At 41.6% G+C, this 15,074-nt stretch overlaps 1 protein-coding gene and 1 pseudogene across 1 annotated transcript in view; one reads left to right on the plus strand and one right to left on the minus strand.

The window, feature by feature from the left end:
• LOC126455781 (hemocyanin-like) overlaps positions 1-12,792 on the plus strand; it is a 54,861-nt gene extending 42,069 nt beyond the window's left edge. The window contains exons 10-12 of the mRNA XM_050091546.1: positions 4,297-4,433; positions 7,612-7,719; positions 12,372-12,792. Of these exons, the coding sequence (XP_049947503.1) occupies positions 4,297-4,433; positions 7,612-7,719; positions 12,372-12,560 (434 nt within the window). The 3' untranslated portion in view covers positions 12,561-12,792. The remainder of the gene's footprint in view (positions 1-4,296; positions 4,434-7,611; positions 7,720-12,371) is intronic.
• On the minus strand, positions 12,001-12,118 carry LOC126458882 (5S ribosomal RNA; annotated as a pseudogene).
• Positions 12,793-15,074: the final 2,282 nt, after the last annotated feature.

Genomic DNA, 15,074 nt, shown 5'->3' on the forward strand with positions numbered 1-15,074 from the left:
TAACAATCGTGACACTCTCTCTTGTTTTTGTTACCACAGTGATAGCAGCGCCCCAAGCGGCCAGCAATCAACACTTTTGAATACGACATCGGATAAGTGTGAATACTAACATTTATATTGATTTGCAATATAGTTTTTACAATTGGGAGTGTATGTAGTGGCGTAACAATCGACAGTAACTAAAGAATGACACAACATTTGTCATTATTTAGGTGACTAAGGACCCTGAGAGATACAAAGCAGTTCATTACAAGACAGTTTAATACTATTCTCTTGTAACTTAGAGACATTTACTAAATTACGTCGTTTTCCTTTAATAACAAAAACTTGATCGTATACACCAGAAGACTTGACCTTCTGCTGAAAGACGTCGTATATCTACCCAAAAAAGCAGAGTTTTGTTCCCTACACTTTCAGCCAAATCACTGAACGTGGAAAGTATGAAACCTATGTGGAATGTAATATCTACGTTATTTAACGTATCAAATAATCCACTACAACTGCAGCTTAAGGGAAAACCAGAGAGCTGTGATAATATATCGTCAAAATCAGTATAACTGCTTCCTAAGGAAACCTATTGCACAGTTGTTGCTGAATCTGAGACACAAACGGAACAAAATCTTCAATACATTTACAAAAATATGCCTGTATTAGAAAGTCGAGTGAAGCGTGAGAATGACCGAATCACTGGATTCCACAAAAAGTGTCAAAGAAAGTGACTACGATAGCAAGAACAGGCACCAGAAATATACGTTTCTCATGCATGAAATATGTTTATAGCCTCTTGCTTTCAGTGGAATAAGCTACAAATAGACACACATTCGACAGTATTTCCTCATGAATAGGTTCTAGCTCATGTCACTGAATCAGTGTTACTTGGCTGTTTGTACGTGTATTGAAGATACTTCATCTCTCTTGGTTATTTAGTTACCCACGAGCGCAAAAATATAACAACTATTTCGTTACTTAAATAGAAAATAATTACAAACAAATATTGTCCTTACGACGCATGTGACTTCTTTCTCACCGTTTGCAGCGCTAGTGTCGCTCCAGCAGTCAAACTGTAACAATTTTCGAACCGGATAGTGTCGTGACTGTATTGCACTGTGCTAAGACTTCGCATTGAGCGCCAATTAATCACTGAAAAAGGAATTGCGTTACTGTCGCAAGCAATACGACTTGAGACAGTGTACTGTTCCATGTTGTGAACTTGCATTATGAAGAAAGAGTTATTAAGATGAGTGCTTTTTACTTAACTATACCCAATAATTTGAACAACGAATCATTACATATCACTAAGAACTTGCAATTTTAGAAGATTTGGTTAGTTTGGATTTTGAAATTGAAAGCTTGCTGACTTCTTGTTGAAACAGGCAACCAAAGAGTCTCCGACTTAAAATTGCTCTTGCCTAAAATATTCAACAATTAACTGAAACGCGTAAATTGCGATTTTGCTTTATTGGTCCATTCAAATATAGCAAACTAACAAGGAGCGGTAGGTTACGGTGAGGACTAATCAAGAAATGGTCGGAGGTCGGCGGGGGATTGTGCGGGAGGGGGCGGATGGGGACGATAGCGGACGGCCGGCAGCTTTAAGTCTGCCGCAGGCTCCAACTACTTTAGTCACGCCTGTGCATTTGTATAATTAAACCCAGTGGCATCTTCGCGCCATGGAAGCTTTACTTGAGCTTGCAGAGAGACCACAAAGCGTTAAAATTCCAAATTCGCATTTGGAACGATAGCAATTAGAATCTCCAACCTACTCTCGGACGACAGTACTCCATGGATATCACAGTTGAACAAATGGTTTTTAATGACTGGAACATTATAACGGAAGGGAGAATATTTCAGTACTTTCAAAACTGACGAAAACAAAAGAGTGTCACTCAACACACCATGGTACACTGTGAGAAAACTTCATTATAAGAATGTAATTTATAGAAAATGATAGGAAAGGAAGAGTAAATAGTCGTTGGTAAAGATACAACTATTACAGGCGACGGTGATATTCTCCCTAAAGTAGTATAACTGAAAGATACGAAAGAAGAGAAAGAATCGGGTGAGTATGCAACCAAGGGCTTATGATCCTCCGTTGTGTTCACCGCGGTTACTTGCTGGAACATAATAACAGGGGAAAAACATTTTTTGCCATTTCTTTCACTAATTACTTACTTTTGCGACCTCGGTTTCGAGTTGTCTCACAGCTGTCTAGCATCAGTGGCAAATATGTTATTCTGTATACCAGCATAAACATGTTGTTGTTGTTGTTGTGGTCTTTAGTCCAGAGACTGGTTTGATGCACCTCTCCATGCTACACTATCCTGTGCAAGTTCCTTAATCTCCGAGTACCTACTGCAACCTACATCCTTCTGAATCTGCTTAGTGTATTCATCTCTTGGTCTCCCTCTACGATTTTTTCCCTCCACGCTGCCCTCCAGTACTAAATTGGTGATCCCTTGATGCCTTAGATCATGTCCTAACAACCGATTCCTTCTTCTAGTCAAGGTATGCCACAAATTTCCCTTCTCCCTAATTCTATTCAATACCTCCTCATTAGTTATGTGATCTACCCATCTAATCTTCAGCATTCTTCTGTAGCACCACATTTCGAAAGCTTCTATTCTCTTCTGGTCCAAACTATTTATTGTCCACGTTTCACTTCGGTACAACATAGACAAAGCAAATAATTTAAAAATATCCAAGAAATTAACTGTTGATACGAAACATACAAATAATTAAGTCCTAATTAAAACAGATTACTGGAAAATGCATTGATAGTGGGGCTGAAAAGACAAAATGTGGATTAGCTAATAGGTGGGGTTTGGCAGAATTAGGGAATGGAGACTAACTATAGTCTGTATGATCAGCCAGTACCTGTTCTGGATTGTCCTAGTGATGCCTCTTGATCTCCAGTATTTGAAGCAGAGAGGGTTTTTGTCAATTGTATGACGTAGTGTTCTACTTGATCTGCCTTTGTGTACTGCCACACAAATGGTTCATCAAAACTACTATTTTAAAGAGGGCTTTTAAATGATATTGCGAACAATCGTGTTCATGAAAATATTGCTGCTGTACTAAATGTTAATATGTTCATCTTAACTTCAATATTTTCAACATTTACATATACCCTCTCCAGTAACCTGCGCAATTCACTTGTCTGTAATGTACTCGGGGACAATGGAAACCTTTTGTCTCGCTGGCAGCTCATGGCACTGCGGTACTACACCTCGCTAGCAGTACTCTTTGTCTGTAATGTACTCGCGGACGATGGAAACCTTTTGTCTTGCTGGCAGCTCGTGACACTGCAGTGCTTCACCTCGCTTGCAGTACTCTTTGTCTGTAAATTCAGACAAGGCATTCATATCCTTCTTCTCTTCTTTCTGCTAGTTTTCTCCAACTTGCAGTGTCTCTCGTATCCAATTTTCCATCTTCTTCCATCCTGCCAGTCGTTTTCTTGCATGACCTTGTCCTGCATCGCACACCTCACTTCATCGTTCCAAAGCAGCAAGTATCTTACCCTTTACTGTGTCGTGTAGGTCTCCAGTGCCATATTTTAGAGGACCATCTTTCCTCTGGCTTTCTTCTAAGATGTACATACCAAGTCAGCCGTTATTTTCAATTGTGTCTACAATAACTCTTGTAATTCCCATTTATTCTCGTAGCACTTCATTTCTTATTTTGTCTCTGCTTGTTACCTCACAACTTTGTCTCCAAAACGCCATTTCTGTTGCCTTTAATTTCTACTCATTGACCCTAGAGACTTCCCACAGTTCAGCACCATATAGAGCAGTGCTGTCAACTATAGTGTCGTCTATACTCCTTCTCAAATTTTTTGGCGTTATTTTATTTCAAATAATGGAGTGTAACTGCTTGATTGCCACCTTTTCAATCCCTATTCTGTGCTTGATTTCCTCGTTGTTTCCACCTCTAGCCAAAATGATTGTCCCTAAACATTTATATGAACGGCTACACTTCACTATAGATCCATCATCCATTACAAGATCCCTTCCTATACCTCCGACAGCCAAGTATTCAGTCTTTGTACAATTAATTTTCATACCCCACTGTTCACAGTCTTCTTTAAGCTTTCTCACCATATTAGAGGTGCTTAAGATACATCACAGGCTCAAATGATAGAGAAAACGTGGCCGTTCAGTTGTTGTATCAGTCTAGCCAGCAGAAACGATGTCGTAGGCCAGTCGGGGAGAGACACCCCGCAGACAAGCCCACCAGACAGCGTAAATGAAGTGTGGAACGCAGTGGAAGTGTGATGTATGTGTGTGTGTGATGTTGCAGTGAGGGTGGGCGAGAACGTGGTGGTCCGCAGCTCTGAAGACTCCTCGGTGACCATCCCAGAGCCGCGCAGCTTCCCAGATCTCGTCAAGGACGTGGAAGCCGCCATGCGGGGAGAGCAGGAGTTCGCCCTAGACAAGGTCAGTCCGGCTACAGAACCTAACTGACCCACAAGTCTCCGACGCGTTCCGCAAAAGCCTAGTGTACGTTTAGACGACAATGGCTGGCTCTGAGCGCTATGGGACTTAACTACTGAGGTCATCAGTCCCCTAGAACTTAGACCTACTTAACGAAACTAACCTAAGGACATCACACACATCCATGCCCGAGGCAGGATTCGAACCTGCAACCGTGGCAGCAGCGCGGTTCCAGACTGCAGCGCCTAGAACCGCACGGCCACTCCGGCCTTAGACGACAATGCTTGCCGGCACTGCCAGCTATGAACTTGTAATTTAATTTCTGTTATACCTACTACATTTCATCCGGCATCAAAATTAAACACGTAAAAGCTATCAAAAGGATTATTTTATTCATACAGTCTAGTAACGTCATTGAGACTGTTACATACTGTTTACTACTAGTTATCTGTGTAGCTTCTTCAGAGACAAAGCGATATAATTCATGGATTGCGCGTTACATAAAAGAAATTTTGTACCTATAATCGACTAGTTCATAATAATCGTGTCGTAAGTTGTGAACAGAGCGATTATGTTGGTTACCTGCCATGTTGTTTCTAGAGTCGTATCCTACAGCTATCCTTCACTGGCTGGAGCCTCAGATTTTGAAAGGTTCCTCATTACAGCTATTCGGCCACCTAAATAAATGTGAGAGTATAGAGTTCATTTTCACCAGGGTTTCCGCAAATTTTCTGGCCCCAGTTAAAATGTCTTCGCAATATCTTAACGAGGGCGCCCATAAATACGTCAGTTAGAAGATGGCGTTAGTGCTAATAATACCTTATGTTACCACTTGTCTCCGCAGGATTCCAACATTTTCCTTCATTTGATTTACCTATTGAAAAGTGGTGTTCAGTCCCTTATCTCGCAGGGTCTCCGTTTTCCTTATATTTATTAAACGTTAACAAAATCATCACTGACCTGCATTTAGTTAAGAACACAGTTATCTGGAAGAACGTGAAACTGTTTGCCTACAGTAACAACCAGTCTCTGTTACAGTTCTTCTGTATTACTACTCGAGACAAGGCGACAATAAAGACTGTAAAACGTTGTATATATGAGGGTCACTCCAGAAGAAATGCACACTATTTTTGTAAAAATTGAGTTTTTATTCTGCATGTGTGAAAGTTTTACAGTGTGTAGATACATCCTTCCCGCTTGTTTTCAAACTCAGTTTAACCTGTTCCCGTGAGTGGCGCCGTCACAGCATGTCTTCAAGGTGGCTGCTGCGCTTTACGTTCGTCAGAAACAGCGTGCTGTCATAGAATTCCTGTGCTGTGACAACGAGACAGGGGACACATCCACAAGAGGTTGAAAAAGGTGTATGGAGATGCTGCTGTCGATCGCAGTACAGTTAGTCGGTGGGCAAGCAGGTTACGTGATGAAAGCGGGCTCGGCAATATTGAGGATTGTCCTCGCAGCGGCAGGCCTCGTACTGCACACACTCCAGACAATGTGTAGAGAGTTAACGAATTGGTGACTGCTGACAGACGCACCACAGTGAACGAATTGACACGCTACGTTGGCACAGGGGAAGGAAGTGTTTGCAGAATACGGAAAGTGTTGGCGTTAAAAAAGGTTTGTGCCAGGTGGGTTCCCAGGATGTTGACAGTGGCTCACAAAGAAACAAGAAAAACGGTATGCAGCGAACTTTTGGAACAGTACGAGAATGGTGGAGATTAATTTCTTGGAAGAATTGTGACAGGTGATGAAACATGGCTCCATCATTTTTCACCAGAGACGAAGAGGCAATAAATGGAGTAGCATCATGCAAATTCACTCAAGAAAAAAATATTCAAAACCACGCCTTCTGCTGGAAAACTTATGGCTACGGTGTTTTTCGATTAAGAAGGACTCTTGCTTGTGGACATCATGCCAAGTGGAACCACCATAACTTCTGATGCATATGTGACGACACTGAAGAAACTTCAAGCTCGACTGAGTCGTGTTCGACCACATCGGCAAAAGCAGGATGTTTTGCTGTTGCACGACAATGTACGGGCACATATCAGTCAAAAAACCATGGAAGCGATCACAAAACTCGGATGGACAACACTGAAATACCCGCCTTACAATCCTGAACTGGCTCCATGCGACTATCATTTCTTCGGGAAACTGAAAGACTCTCTTTGTGGAACTAGGTTTGAAGATGGTGACTCCCTTGTGCATGCTGCCAAACAGTGGCTCCAACAGGTTGGTCTAGAATTTTGTCGTGCGGGTATACACGCGCTGGTTCCAAGATGGCCTAAGGCAGTTGAGAGGGATGGAAATTATGTGGAGATATGAAAATATTGTTCCTAAAAGATGTATCGACACACTGTAAAACTTTCAAACATGTCGAACAAAAGATGGATTAAAAAAAAGGAGTGTGCATTTCTTTTGGAATGACCCATGTACTATGAATGCGTGGTGTTCATACATTCGGACATGGGCAGCACGTGGACACGGATGGGGCCTTAGGATAGGTGGCTCTAGCTGGGAATGTAGGTCGGCCGAGGGGTGTACCAAGGTAGTCTGCACAATGGAGAGTGTGTCTGGATGGCGCAGTGGTTAACACACCTTCAAGGAGATCCTGGGTTCGAATCACAGTCCGGCATATATGTTTCGACGCTGACTCCGCGTAAAGGCCCGATGCGGCTGACATCATGAATTCCCTTGTGACACTAATAAATCTAATGTTAATAGTCAAGATCTTCGTTCCGTGATTAAAACACTAATTATGCGCGCATATGCGTGAAATACAATTGCTTCGCTTCTCAGTACTACCTAAAATACGAGAGAGGTTCTTTTTTTCTATCCATGTACTTCGCGCATCTTATTACAGAAATTACTGGTATTTCCTAATACGAGTACCTTACCCTCTCAGCGTTTCAACTGTTGTTCAGGCTTTTCGTCTGAGCTTTTCCTTGTCGTATATGAGTTTTGCTGTTTCTCTAACGCCCTCAGGGCCAATGTGGCGCAAAAGCATAGCCTACCTCCTTCCTTTTGCTTCAGTAATTCCTATTACTCTGCTTTCTCAGCCAAATTTTCCATTGACGATTTGTTAATTCCAATGAATAAGCTTCCTAATTTGATCGGAAATGAACTGCCCCTTGTCGCCAGTCAGATGAGTAAATAACACAAACTCGTTATTCTGTTGCAGTACCACCGCCACTGTGGGTTCCCACACCGCCTGTTGCTGCCCAAGGGTAAGCAGGAGGGCATGCCCTACCTGCTTTACGTCACCGTCACCGACTACCAGAAGGACGTGGTGAGTATACGTCATAATTAGTCCAACCCACATAGAAAAGCAAGGCAGACACGTATATTAGATACTAGTTACAGATCAACAGATTCATTTGTTGAGAAGTCAGAGATGGAACCAATAAAGGATAAACGGGAACATTGGAAGATCAAGGATCTTGTAGCAAGTGATTGGCCGGCACCTCGTAAATGGAGCTGTCATGTGTTTGCTCCTAGTGGAGAGGTACCTTGCTACTAGCAAGTAGTCTAAACATACAGTACAAAAAACTGCGCATAAAAATGAGAGAAAAGCTAGCTACAAGACTGATACGAAAAGGAATTTTTGTGACGAATGGTTGGGGGAGGAGGAGAGGCAGGGAAAGGGGAGGTCCCGAAAACTTGGGATTTCTTGAGGTGGACTCAGTACGACAGTTCCTGTTCGCGTAGCACAAATACTATGACGTGAGATAAAATATCCGTGTTGATATTTTCACTGTTTATTATCGCAGTGCCTTAAACCATAGAGGGAGCGACCTACAATAATAAGGACTGTATGATCAGATGACACTAGTTATGGATCCCAGCGTTTCAATGCAGTACCACCGTCGTAGCTGATATGATTAAGCAGGTATCTGATAGTTGCTTTACTAGATTCGCCATGTATTGCACTTTAGGGGTACAACATCGGGAACTCGTTACTTGTCTTCAGAAAGGTACGATGTTTTCGTAGATTAAAACAGAGACTTCGAAACTGAATAGCGTTTCAAAATAAGTTGCTCCTGATATAACATGCATGTCCAAGAGGGTCAACAGCTGCAGCAATTAAAACAAATGTGATAAACTTCCTGCAACCTGTTGTTTACCCTGTGCAAGTGGCTAGACAGTTGCTCTGGCGAAAGTTGTAAATATGTTTTGATTTACAATCTGCCCACTGGCAGCCAGACAGAATCGAGATTCTGTATCTGGAAGCTAATTGAAAAGAAGCCATTAAAAGCATTATAAGTTCACAGTGCTTTGCGTAAGCTATATCCGCTCTGGGAAAATAGCAGAAAAAATATACTAGGATTTACTTTGTATTTGGTCTATTCCAATTTCTTGTGACAGTGTCTGTCTGGAACATTCACTTAAGAAAAAAGATATCCATTCATAAAGGTTGTCTGCGTGTGGCTAAGACGGGTTATTGATCACAATTAAATGAGAGAATTAATTCAGTTCACCCATAGCAGTTCGATGCCATTGTTTCCGCGGAAACCAATTTCCTCGCCATTGTTTACCTGCGTTTGCGCCTCGGGAGAAACAAAAGGCCATTGCTCATAATTTTCTGTGCGGTCTGCCCCTTTACATTTTAGGCGCTGGAGTTGTACAAAAGAGTAATTACGCTTTATTGCAGTAAATACTCATTGTTTGAATGTTTTCAGTCCAGTGTGACACCAATTTAACAAACTAAAGATTTAAAAATGGATACTGTCACTGAAGATGTAAAGTCAACAACGTAATGTGCCATTTATGACAGGTCTTTCCACACGAAATGACATGAGAGGCTGCGTGTGATAAGAGATCGAAAAATATGTTCGCTATCAGAGAAAGAAATGGTAAGAATTAAATAAATTTCAGAAATTAATATTTTTCCTATTCGTGTCATCTTCGAAGCACTTACATCTCCTCTGCCTTCGACCCGGCTTTTATTACGAATGATATAATAAATCAAGAAATATCGGTGATTAAATCTATATTAAGTATATGTACTACATGCAATGAAATAAATGACATCCATGGAACATGAAACTGTGCCGTGTACTGCATATTATTTTTAAAAAACGTAAAGGGCTATTCGTGCTCTTGCCTTTACATAAAGTTATCAGCAGCTATCATTTCTTTATGATGGCCGCACAGAAAGCATTTTTATTAATTCTTTGCATATCCGTCTCGTTTGTTGTTTTCCGTATACGAGCAGATTGCCGCAATGCACCACTACAATAAACACCAGGTCTTTAAAACCGATGGCCTTATATTCTATTCTGCAGTGTTTTACTTGACTATAATTTCTGAAAGTCGTTATCCAAATCGCGGGACTAACTTTAACGAGTATTTTTAAAAGTTTGAGCAACACACTGTGCCTTTTTTCTAAATGTATTTCACTGGTCACGGATTTAATAACTAACAAAGCAAAGGATTATAATCCAATTCAGTTTGTGTTATTCTAACTTTGCCGAAGACTATACTACAAATATTATGAACACCAGCAGGCATTACCATGACCCGTATTCAAATCCTCTGCATATTTCTCAGGTCTCTGCGATTTCCCTCAAAAGAGACTACACCAAAACTCATCTCTCATCCCTCCCAAGGGATGCACACTGAAATACGACCTGCTTCCGTTTGAATAATGTTATTTATTGTCAGCCCTTGTTTGTTGTTACTCTGCTACTACCAACTACGTGGACGAGGACATCATATTATCAAATTTTATGATGAGGGAGAAAATATTGTCGACGAATAACGTTCTGCAGCTGTTCTCTCCCGTTGTTGCTCTGTTATAGCGGCGTAAGTGGCCGATGTAACTATTCGGTCTGGTTTGGTAACAGGTGAAGTGTTGCCAATGGAATTTGGCAGATAAATGAAACACTTGCTGGAATCTTACATCACAACGCAGATGGATTGAGGCGGACACAAATAACGGAAACAGTAGTAGCAATAATAGAAAAAATTGTAGTATTCCATGAAAAGTAGATCAAGAGAGATGCATGACGGGCTGTTGCTTTAATGTGAAAACACTGGCAACAACAGAAGTGAGAGAAGAGTGAAAGAACGAAACGTGACCGATTGAGTAACGAAAAGAGAACTAAACTTAACTGGGAGGATATAGGAGCATTAGCTTTACTGCTTGAAAGAGATAAACTGCCTACTTACGTTAATTTTGAGACAAAATGATAGGAAATTGATCGTAGAAAGCACTTCAGCTTCTTCTTAAATGTAACGGGGCAGTGAATACTGTGGCGATGTTTTTTCCAGAGGCGGATTGTTGCAACGAAGAAGCAGTTTGTACATGTTCTTGTTTTACTCGTATGTATGGGTGCAGGGGGGTTACAAGATAAACGAGACACTGTGTTGCGATAATAATGAAATGACAGATACTTAATCTCTGACGCGATGTAATGGCGTGCGCGCGAACTCAGGGCCGATAAAGTAGACGTGGTGTATGACAGTCATGTGACTTGTCTCCGGGTGAAATCATCCTAATTGGCCGTATGAAGCACTGATAATTGTTATAGTTAGTTTTAATCTTCTATAACTTACAATTCTAGCGCTGTGGGATTACATCGCAATAGTGGAAGTTCGGCGGGACGGGTGATTCCAAAAGGATATGGACCACACAGCCTGTGTAAATGTACCCCGAAACTTCTGGCGGAGACGGGAGGGGGGGTAGGGGGGGGGGGGGGACGGGGGGCTAGAGGTAAACGGAAATCTTCCTGCACGGTATTTTATCCTCAGTTGGGAAGCTGATCCAAAGAAACACCCAGTGCTCTTGTGGCTTTCTGATACGGTATTGTGATACCGTCGAGAAGAACAGGAGGAAGTTGTCTGTGGACTATTTTTTGAGGAAGTACCAAAATGTCTTCGCACTTCTTCGCATTTAGCTTAAGGCATAGGTTTTGTCTCATTTGACTATTGAAGACAGACCATCATTCATCAGGACAATTGAAATATTTATATATTCAGGTCCAGTAAATCCGGAGGTCGTCGGCAAAGGAAATTTACCGGAGGACAGAACTGACGAGATGTCATTGAAATACATGGAGAACAGTACAGGACGTAAAACTGACCACTCTGGCACTCCTGAGAGAACCTGCTCCGTGGAAGACGTTTCGTTCCCACAAGCAACACGCTACTGTCTTTTTCGAAAGAAGTTTTCAGACCACTTCAGTGCACTATCTGAAAATTTAATTTTTAATTTGTTTATTAATTTCCTGAACAATATGCCAAAATTGACGGTAGCAAAAGCGTAACAGAAAACCAGCAGTGTCAATATCGTGACTCCCCGACTCTTCATTGCGAATCCCATGTCACTAGTTACCTTAATAACCAATTCTCTCCTCTCTCTCCGTCCGAACAGGCCTTGGAAGGCCCAACGGTACCGACCGGCCGCCGTGTCATCCTCAGCCCACAGTCGTCACTGGGTACGGATATGGAGGGGCATGTGGTCAGCACACCACTCTCCCGGTCGTATGTTAGTTTGCGAGACCGGAGCCGCTACTTCTCAATCAAGTATCTCCTCGGTTTGCCTCACAAGGGCTGAGTGCACCCCGCTTGCCAACAGCGCTCGGCAGACCGGATGGTCACCCAACCAAATGCTATCCCAGCCCGACAGCGCTGAATTTCGGTGATCTGACGGGAACCGGTGTTACCACTGCGGCAAGGCCGTTGGCTTCAATGACTGTTTAGGCTGTAGTAATTATGAATCGTAATTATATTTGTCAGAAAAGTTATTAAGTATGTAGCCATTTCCTAGTCGACTATATATTCCAGGGCTTCGGATTTAGGGGATGAGAAGCTAATGTCCCATGAAGCTGTTCCTATGAGGATTGAGACAATATGCTAGCGAGGTCCGTGATATCTTGTCCCAACCCTGAAACCTCACATACTAAGTACATGAACCAACCATTTTTGTGTGCTCCTCAGGTTGACGACAAGATGACTCCTGATGACATCGAGAGCCTGACCTCCCTCAGCTACTGCGGAGTGCTGGAAGGCAAGATACCCGACCGCAGGCCGCTCGGTTTCCCCTTCGACCGCAGAATCGAGTCTGTCGATGAATTCATGACACCCAACTCCAAAGTCATCGAGATCACCATCAAGAACGCCAAGTAGCAAGTAATGCCCACCTGAGAACCAGACATGCCCACCGGACTCGAACAGAACAACACAGTTAACAGCGTCAGCAACTAGAGCCATCGTGGTGCCTGCAGTCGACGACCAAATGCACCGAAACACATCATAAAGTCGATGAACTGTACAGCATTTGGTGGGCAGACAATAGCTGTCAACGGAGAATCTCATTTGTATTTTACTAACGATATAGTTACACCCAGGCAAGAATAAATGTGCGTAAGTTGTAGATATCATCATCTGCTCTTAACATATGGTATGACGAATGTAAATGAAGATATCACAAGACCATAGTTTATTGCCTACGCTGTAACATGTGTTTTCTTCTTACGTAATTGAATAAATAAATCTCTCTCAAGCAAAATTGTTGTTAATTCATTTTGTCATTCGTACCAATTTTTGTTTTCTTCGCTCCAGAGAAAGACGATGAGCACTTTGTTATTTATCAGTGCAAATGATCATAAAATGCTCCTATAACAACAGCTACTGCACTAGCAGCGATTCATGTTGAATGTTACTTAAGTTCCTTCTGGTCTATTGATGAATGAATGGGACATTTTCATGCTTCACAAACTTTATACACATTAATTGACATCCTAACTGGACACTAGTCACGCAAACAAAACACGGACAGACGTCACTGATCTCTTTGACTTCCAAAAGTAACTTCAAAACTGACTCGTCGCAGCATATCTGCATCACTTTATGTAGAATTTTAACAATCTCTTCCAAAACAAAGCATTATTAGTTTTGTACAATTTTGATGTTACAATTAAAATTTATAAAACACAAAGAAACTTGTGTTACAGCCGAATAAGGTATAAAAGACAACATTCAGCGACAATCTTATATATCTTTAGTTTTCCATAAGAAAATCATTCTGAACTTTAATTACAATAATATCTCTCGTATTATTTTAGTTACGTAATTAATTACAGTTTGGATTTGGTTACTAATATTTAATGGTAGTACAGAGCTCGTGCTTTATCCGGTTATATACATAAAATGTACAAAAAGGCCTCAAATTCTGGAAACCGGAAAACTGTGAGATGCAAACAATTGGAGAATTAATTAGAAATGTAAATACAAAGAATATTAATTACAGAGGGAGACATAAAAGCAAATAACAAATGAAAGTACATCATTTGCTAATAACTTTTAAGCTGTTTCTCAAGATAGTATGGTCTTCTGTTACTGGATATTTAGATTACCATTTTGTTAATTAGAAGCATTGATTTTTCATGCTAACGTCTCTGCAGTGTCTAGTTTTTTATTTATAAGGACATATTACTTCAATTTCTTTATTAGTTATTTAATGTAGTATATGTACATAATTTTTTCAATGACAACAATCCACCGATAATTACGACAATGCACGTCCTTCCAGAACATTCCACAGGCCTTCGCAACGAATATCAAGTTTTTTATCAAATAGGACAGAATGATATATATATAAAGGTACGGCCAAACTTTCAGGAAATATTCCTCACACACAAATAAAGAAAAAATGTTATGTGGACATGTGTCCGGAAACGCTTAATTTCCATGTTAGAGCTCATTTTAGTTTCGTCAGTATGTACTGTACTTCCTCGATTCACCGCCAGTTGGCCCAATTGAAGGAAGGTAATGTTGACTTCGGTGCTTGTGTTGACATGCGACTCATTGCTCTACAGTACTAGCATCAAGCACATCAGCACGTAGCATCAACAGGTTAGTGTTCATCACGAACGTGATTTTGCAGTCAGTGCAATGTTTACAAATGCGGAGTTGGCAGATGTCCATTTGATGTATCGATTAGCACGGGGCAATAGCCGTGGCGCGGTACGTTTGTAGCGAGACAGATTTCCAGAACGAATGTGTCCCGACAGGAAGACGTTCGAAGCAATTGATCGGCGTCTTAGGGAGCACGGAACATTCCAGCCTATGACTCGCGACTGGGGAAGACCTAGAACGACGAGGACACCTGCAATGGACGAGGCAATTCTTCGTGCAGTTGACGATAACCCTAATGTCAGCGTCAGAGAAGTTCCTGCTGTACAAGGTAACGTTGACTACGTCACTGTATGGAGAGTGCTACGGGAGAACCAGTTGATACCGTACCATGTACAGCGTGTGCAGGCACTATCAGCAGCTGATTGGCCTCCACGGGTACACTTCTGTGAATGGTTCATCCAACAATGTGTCAATCCTCATTACAGCGCAAATGTTCTCTTTACGGATGAGGCTTCATTCCAACGCGATCAAATTGTAAATTTTCACAATCAACATGTGTGGGCTGACGAGAATCCGCACGCAATTGTGCAATCATGTCATCAACACAGATTTTCTATGAACGTTTGGGCAGGCATTGTTGGTGATGTCTTGATTGGGCCCCATGTTCTTCCACCTACGCTAAATGGAGCACGTTATCATGATTTCATACGGGATACTCTCTCTACCTGTGCTGCTAGAACATGTGCCTTTACAAGTACGACACAACATGTGGTACATGCACGA

This window comes from Schistocerca serialis, chromosome 2 (genome assembly GCF_023864345.2).
Source record: "Schistocerca serialis cubense isolate TAMUIC-IGC-003099 chromosome 2, iqSchSeri2.2, whole genome shotgun sequence".
Taxonomy (NCBI): Eukaryota; Metazoa; Arthropoda; class Insecta; order Orthoptera; family Acrididae; genus Schistocerca; species Schistocerca serialis.